Below are 6,934 nucleotides of genomic sequence, written 5' to 3' on the forward strand. Positions count from 1 at the left end.
AGCGCAGCGGCCGGTGGGGGAGGAGCAGTGCAAGGGGAACGTGGGGTGAACGTTGCGCTGGGTGCTGTGGGACCCACTCTGGAACAGGAGTTCGGCTCGATCCGCTGTGGAGAAGGGGAGTGTTTGCGACAGGTAAGTGGGAAGAAGGACTTGTTACCTTCAGCCCTCGGTTTGGGGAAAGGGCTTAGAGGTGGAGTGATCTACGGGGTTAGTAGTTTACGCGCCGAGACGATGGGCTGGATGGCAGGGCTGGATGGCCGCGAATGGGTGCGGGTGGGCAGGTTGATGATGAAGGTGTTGAGATAGCGGCACAGATCCGTTTGGGCTCAGAGAGGTAAACGCTGAAAAGAAACCAGAGTTTGTTCCGTCTCACCGGGAGCGTGCAGATGGGCAGGGTTAACGGAACCCCACGCCTCTTTGGGTTTCCAAGGCTGGGATTCGAAACTAACATCTTTCGCTCCTACCGGTCTCCGATTCACGATGATGGAGGTCTGGGGCCAGACGGCGCTGGGAGCTGAATGCCGACCTCCTTCCTCGGCTTCTTGTCTGTTGTGGCTTTGCTTTTGACAGCGCGCTGAATGCATTTGATCGCGGAGCGCAAACTCAAGTGGGCGTAAGGCCCCTGCCCGAGCTGCTCTTTCGTGGAGCATTTTGCACACGGGACTGTGAATGAAGTTGAGTTGCACGCGTTTCGCGATTCCCTGGGCCAGCTTTGCACACTCCTTGCACCGTAGCTGGGTCCCTAGTGGGGTAGGCGCTCACTTTAGGCCTCCTGGAGTCTCGGTGGCTCAGCGAAGTATGCAAGGTCAGGGTTGGAAGAAAGGGGATGTGGCTTCAGTGGAGTAGACGGAGATAGGGCTGGAAAGCTCGACTGGTGAGCGTTAGTTAGGTCACGAGGCCACCATTAGGTCCCATTGCTCTGTGTAGACTTGCCTATGGTCAGTCTGGGGCAAAGAGAAAACTTCCAGCTGAGCGGAGACTCCTTTGGTTTATGGGAGCATCACTTGGCCGGTGAAACGAAGTGGGGGTGGCGTGGAAAGAGGTGGGAGGTGGGACATTTGCAAGGTAGCGTCCACGGAATCTGGTGAGTTAGTGCGTGAAGAAGAGGCAAGTGAAAGAGTAGAGAGGGTGTCGGATTTTCCAGTCTCTGGAAGGATACAGATGCCAAAATGGCAGGTGAGATTTAGAAGACGAAACGGGTTGATTGTGGAAAAGGCAGAAACTGAGGGCCTTATTTTAGGGACACGTTAAGTTGTAAGAACCACCCCAGGATTTTGTATACGAGGACAAAATAATTTGCTTTGAAAGAAGATCCGGAGAGTCTGGCATTTAAGTGAAAGTTCTTCTGGAGAGTTTTGCCTCTGGGGGTTTCAGCTACCAGCCTACCTGCTTTCCCTGTTTGGGTGCTTGGGGTGGGGGGTGGGGGAAATCAGGAGAGTAGATGACAAAGCTTGGTTTTAAATAGTCAAACCTCTTCTCTATCTTCTAGTTTACTTTTATAGGTGAGAGAAAAAAAAAATCACAAAGAGTTACCTAGATTTGTCAGGCAGGTGGGAATTTTCATCAAAAATAATGTATTCATGGTGCGTTGCTTGCCAATTTTTCTTTTGCAAAAACTGCAAAATGAATGAGTCAAGGTGTACTGGGTATTTTCTACATAGAGTGAAGCATAAAATTGGCACCAAACAAATGGTAGCTGTAATTTACTGTGTGTCGGGTGCCCTGTTAAGCTTTCTGCAAGCATTACTTCATTTAATTCCTAGAACAAACCAATTTGACAGCAAAGTAATTTCCGCACCTTGGGTGGGCACAAAGCGGATACTTTTAGCTACTCTGTAATCCTACGTGTTGGCTTCTTTCTTATATGGTTACTTTTGTAAGTAAATTGTGAATGAATCCAGCCAAAGGTAATACATAAGTTGGTGTTGTCAGTGAGGAGCTTGAAAAGAAAAAGCTAGGATCTAACTGGCTAACTCCTGTGATGGTGTTTCTCTGTGGATTGCTCGGCAGGGGACGGTTGGCAATGTCTGGAGGTAGGTTTGATGGTTGTGGTGTGGAGTGCGGTGTGGAGTGTGGTGTGGAGTGCCGTGTGGTGTGGAGTGCAGTGTGGAGTGTCTGGGGCGGGTCCAGGCGGGGGCTGCAGACAGACGGCCTACAGTGCGCAGAACAGCCCCAACAGCAGAGACAGAGCAGGTCCATGGGGCCATCCCTTATGGTTACTGCCTCAGGTGTAGGAAGCTCAGATCCACCGATACTAACGTTTTAAAACGTATTTTTATCTTTAAAACCATCCTTTGTCTTGAAGGAGCCCTGGTGGTGCAATGGTTAAGTGTTTGGCTGTGCTTTGAACCCACCTCTGTGGGAGAAAGATGTGGTCATCTGCTCTGTAGAGACTACAGTCTTGGGAACCAGGTGGGCAGTTCCCTGTCCCACAGGATTGCTGGGAGTCAGAATTGACTCAGTGGCAACTGTTTTGGCTTTTGTTGGGTCCTTATCTTGAAAGGGAGCTCTGTGGTGCAGTGGCTAAGGCATCTGACTGCTAACCAGAAGGCTGGCGGTTCAAACCCACCAGCCACTCCTCGGAAGGAAGGTTGGGCAATCTGCTTCCATAGAGATACCAACTCGGAAACCCAAGGAGGGGTTGCTACAAGTCGGATCTGACTTGACGGCAGCGAGTTTGGTTTTTATTTGAGGGGGGTCTTGAAAGGTGTGTGAGGTTTCTACAGCTTCAGCAGAGCAGCCTACCTCATTTTTAGGGTGAATCTGTGGGCCCCTGATCCCTAGGGGATGGTTGTCGGAGATTTATGGCTATGCAGATTTGGGGAAAGATCCTCAAAACCGTCCAGTCCAGCCGCCCATCCCTGCTCAGTGGTAACTCACCTGTGCTTAGAGATTTCCTGGTACCTAGTTTCCCGCATTTTAAACCCATGTTTACACCACCCTTAACAATTTTTCTTTCCGTGGCTCTCCATTTCATGATTTGATTACTGAATGGGTTCTGCTCTCGGGGACTCCGGCAGCAGAGTTGTCACAGGTGTCATTTTACAATGACTGTGTTTGTATATTGCTTTTAGTACAGATGATTCAATATAAAATAGCGTTTCCTTGATAGCTTTTAGAAAGTATCACTCTCAACTGGTAAAGGCCTTTTCTTGGGTTGAAACATTATAGGAACATATGGGGCCAGTGGTTCATTGTCTCTTTTGTTCTTTTCAAGTAATGCCATAATGGATCTACTCTTTTTTTAAGCACTTTCTAGTATAATGTCAGCATATTTGTTTCAAGTTGTATGTAGACACTAAAAACTTAAGTTTTCAAAGTGTAGTCAATATACCCATTGCTGTCAAAGCAAATCCAACTATGGCGACCACAGAGTAGAACTGCCCCGTAGGATTTCCAAGGCTGCACTCTTGTTACAAACCAAACATGCCTCAGTTTCCAGGTCTCGCAGTCTGGAAAAGCAACCGCAGACTGCCACATGTTTCTCCCATGGAGCAGTGGGTAGGTTTGAACAGCCAACCTTTCTGTTGGCAGATGTGTGCTTGAACGACTGCACCACCAGTTAACATTGTTGACATTAAATAATAGCTACAGGAGCTCTGGTGGCGTAGTGTCTAAGGCACTTGACTGCTAACCAGAAGACTGGTGGTTCAAACCCACCAGCCACTCCTGGGAAGGAAGGTTGGGCAATCTACTTCCATAGAGATACCACCTCAGAAACCCAAGGAGGGTCAGGTCTGACTCGAGAGCATATAACAACAACAACCTCAAGGATGTGTTTTGTTTAATTTGCTTACAGGTTGATCTGCTATGAAAATTGGTCCTATTGCCACCTGGGGCCCCTCCCCCACCATTTCCTTGGATTTAGAAATAAGTTGAGGTATTTAGTTTTCACTTAAGATCACAGTTTCAGGCATGCTTATCCTGGGATGTCGACCTTGCCGATACGCTTGATGTATATATGTGTTTTATGAAATAGTCTAGATGTTTTTCAGAGTAAATAGGATTTTTATTTAATTGCCTATTGACTTTTTTTTTCCAGGGTTCATTGAAAAATCGTTAGTGATATTGACATGTTTCAAGTGACATAAATTAGCCAATGACTCGGAATGACGGATTCCTCGAAGATTGGAAATGGTTGGCCGGTGATTGGACGAGGGACTGATATGGGGGCATCTTCACTCCACCTGGTGGGGTATTTGGGGAAAATTCGTGAACTCATTTTTTTCCCTCAGTGCAAAATTTTACTTTTCCTCTTTGGGACTTAATTTGGTTTTAATTTTACCGGTTAACTCGTGAAACATTGTATCTTCCACGGAAATCTTACAGCAATGGCGAAAGATTGTTTTACTGTTTACCTCTCCTGTGCTTTATTGATACAGTGAAAGCAAAAGCAAAAGTAGACAGTGTGGCTTGCCAGCGTTTGGCAATATGGCGCCTGTGTTTCTCCTGGCAGTTGATAACTGCTTTATTCCTTGCAAATAAAACTGGTGCTATTTAATATTTAAAACTATGCTAGATCCTTTTTGGAATAATAGCTGTATGTAAAAGCCTATGTGCATTTCTTTTATTTGCCATGTTTAAAATATGTTGCTAGGACACTTCTAGTTAAAAATTGTCAATTTTTTTTCTGGTTATCTTTCCATTTTGCTTTTTTGTAATCAGATACACAGGAGGAATGCCTATGTTTTAATGTGCTTTATTTCTCTTTTAGAACTATGATTCAGCTAAAGGAACGTCGGATGGGTATTGCCCGGCTTGTAGAGAGAAGGGAAAGTTAAAAGCGTTAAAGACTTACCGGATCAGTTTCGAGGAATCTATCTGTTTGTGTGAGGATCTCCAGGTAGGGGCTACATCGATGTCATGTGTGTGTGTTGGTCTTTTGTTTTTCCACCAGCGTGTAAGTGTGTTATACACTTTCTATGTTATGTTTTACTTTTTATGTTGGAGAAGGTAGATTTTTAATACTCAACAGGTAATTGGAGTTTCTACATGCATCTGGTAAATAATTTTGAAAAAGTTTCCATTGTATTTTTTTATTTAAATACAAATATAGTTTACTTTATAATTAAATATAAAAGAAACAGAAAAAAAATAGCATGATTAGGATTTGATTAAAGTTTGGGTGAACGTGCTTTCAGATTTGTATACTTCACAGATAGTATCGGTCATTCAGTAATCAATGGGGGTGTTCATTTTTGTGTATGAGGAGGGTGTGGTTTTAAGAACTGATACTAATACTAAGTTCATTACAAGTATCAGAACTTGACAAAATTAGGATTTTGAATATGATATGAAGTGTAATTACACTGAAAACGACATTAATTTACATATATATATATATACATACATATATATATATATGCGGCTGCTCTGGTAGCATAGTGCCTAAGGCACTTGACTGCTCACCAGAAGGCTGGCGGTTCAAACCCACCAGCACTCCTCGGAAGGAAGGCTGGGCAATCCTACTTCCGTAGTGATACTGCCTCGGAAACCCAAGGAGGGGTCGCTATGAGTCGGGGCCGACTCGACGGCAAACAGCAACAACAACAACAAAATGAATGAACTTTCCCTGGAAAAAAACATACTAAATAATTATGAAAACACTAGTATACACTATATAATAAAAGATGGCAACCATTCCAGTAACAAGGTTCAATTTTAAATGGTTTCCCATCCAGTTTCCTGAGTTGCTAAAGGAGCTCCGGGGAGGCGGTGGTTAAGGCACGGGGCTGATAACCAACAGATTGACAGGTCGAACCCACCAGCCCCTCCCTGGGAGAAAGATGAGACCATCTGCTTCCACAAAGACCTACAGCCTTGGAAACCCTCTAGGGCAGTTCTCCCCTGTCCTCTAGGGGCTTTCTGAATTGGCTTCCACTCAACAGCAATGGGTTTTGGTTTGCCTGAATTCTTGCAAGAGAGATGTTTGTTATCACCAATAGACTTAACATGACAAGTGAGAGGAGAAAGACATTTCAAGATTCATTCTGTTCATTCATACATACATACATACATACATTCATACGTACATACATACATTCATACATACATACATACATTCATACGTACATACATACATTCATACATACATACATACATTCATACATACATACAAAAAAACAACTTGTGGAGGTTCTTGTTACCTATTGGCATACAGAGGGTCTTCTCTCATTTCTTTGGTTGATTACGTTGGGACTGATTGGAAGACTTAGTAATCTCTAATGTACTTGGAGGCGTCTTTTAGAAATAAGTTTGCCCGGAGCAAAAAGGATATGGTGGCATGTTCCTCTGACCGCCTCTAACTTGTCAAGGAGGGGAGAGGATCACCACCAGCAGCTCAAGGCTGATTGCTGTGAGACCAGATGTACCGCCACCCTCCAGCCTTTTAACCAACTCTGACCCCAGCCTCCTTCCTACGGCACTCACTGCTTCTCTGCTGGTTTGATAGCTCATTACAGTGGCCACACAGAACTCACAGACAGTACTCACGATTATGAGGTTTATTAGGGAAGTGACAGGGTACAATTCAGGTTCCGGAACACTCGGTGTACAGTTCTTCCATCAGGACAGTCTCCCTTGGCCACGCCCTCAGGCGCACCTCTCGTTGGCCCTTGGCCTTTCAGCCGGCCTCTGTCTTGCTCAGGCAAGTATTACAAAGCTCTTTTCACTGTCACCTCTCTTCTGGCCTCTCTGCCATCTCTCTGTTGACGCTCTGCCAATATCTCTGCCAGGGAGGGCCAGCACAGGGATCTCATTCCACTTCAAGTACACGCTCACTCCACCTCCGGCTCTTCTTTCTTGATGGTAGTAAGATCCCCTTCTGCTCCTGGGAGGGCCCCTTTTAAGACTACAGAGATGACAGAGTGACCAGTCCCCACATTAGGGTGCCACGTACCTTATTTACATTACTAACAAGCTTTCCAGTCCCCTT

At 45.2% G+C, this 6,934-nt stretch overlaps 1 protein-coding gene across 1 annotated transcript in view; it reads left to right on the forward strand.

The window, feature by feature from the left end:
- The window catches only part of USPL1 (ubiquitin specific peptidase like 1), a 114,110-nt gene that overhangs the window by 49,477 nt on the left and 57,699 nt on the right, over positions 1 to 6,934 (forward strand). The window contains exon 2 of the mRNA XM_007957839.1: positions 3 to 132. Coding sequence (XP_007956030.1) covers positions 3 to 132 — 130 coding nt within the window. The remainder of the gene's footprint in view (positions 1 to 2; positions 133 to 6,934) is intronic.

Source organism: Orycteropus afer, unplaced genomic scaffold (assembly GCF_000298275.1).
Source record: "Orycteropus afer afer isolate SDZICR_OR568_19922 unplaced genomic scaffold, OryAfe1.0 scaffold00805, whole genome shotgun sequence".
Lineage (NCBI taxonomy): Eukaryota > Metazoa > Chordata > Mammalia > Tubulidentata > Orycteropodidae > Orycteropus > Orycteropus afer.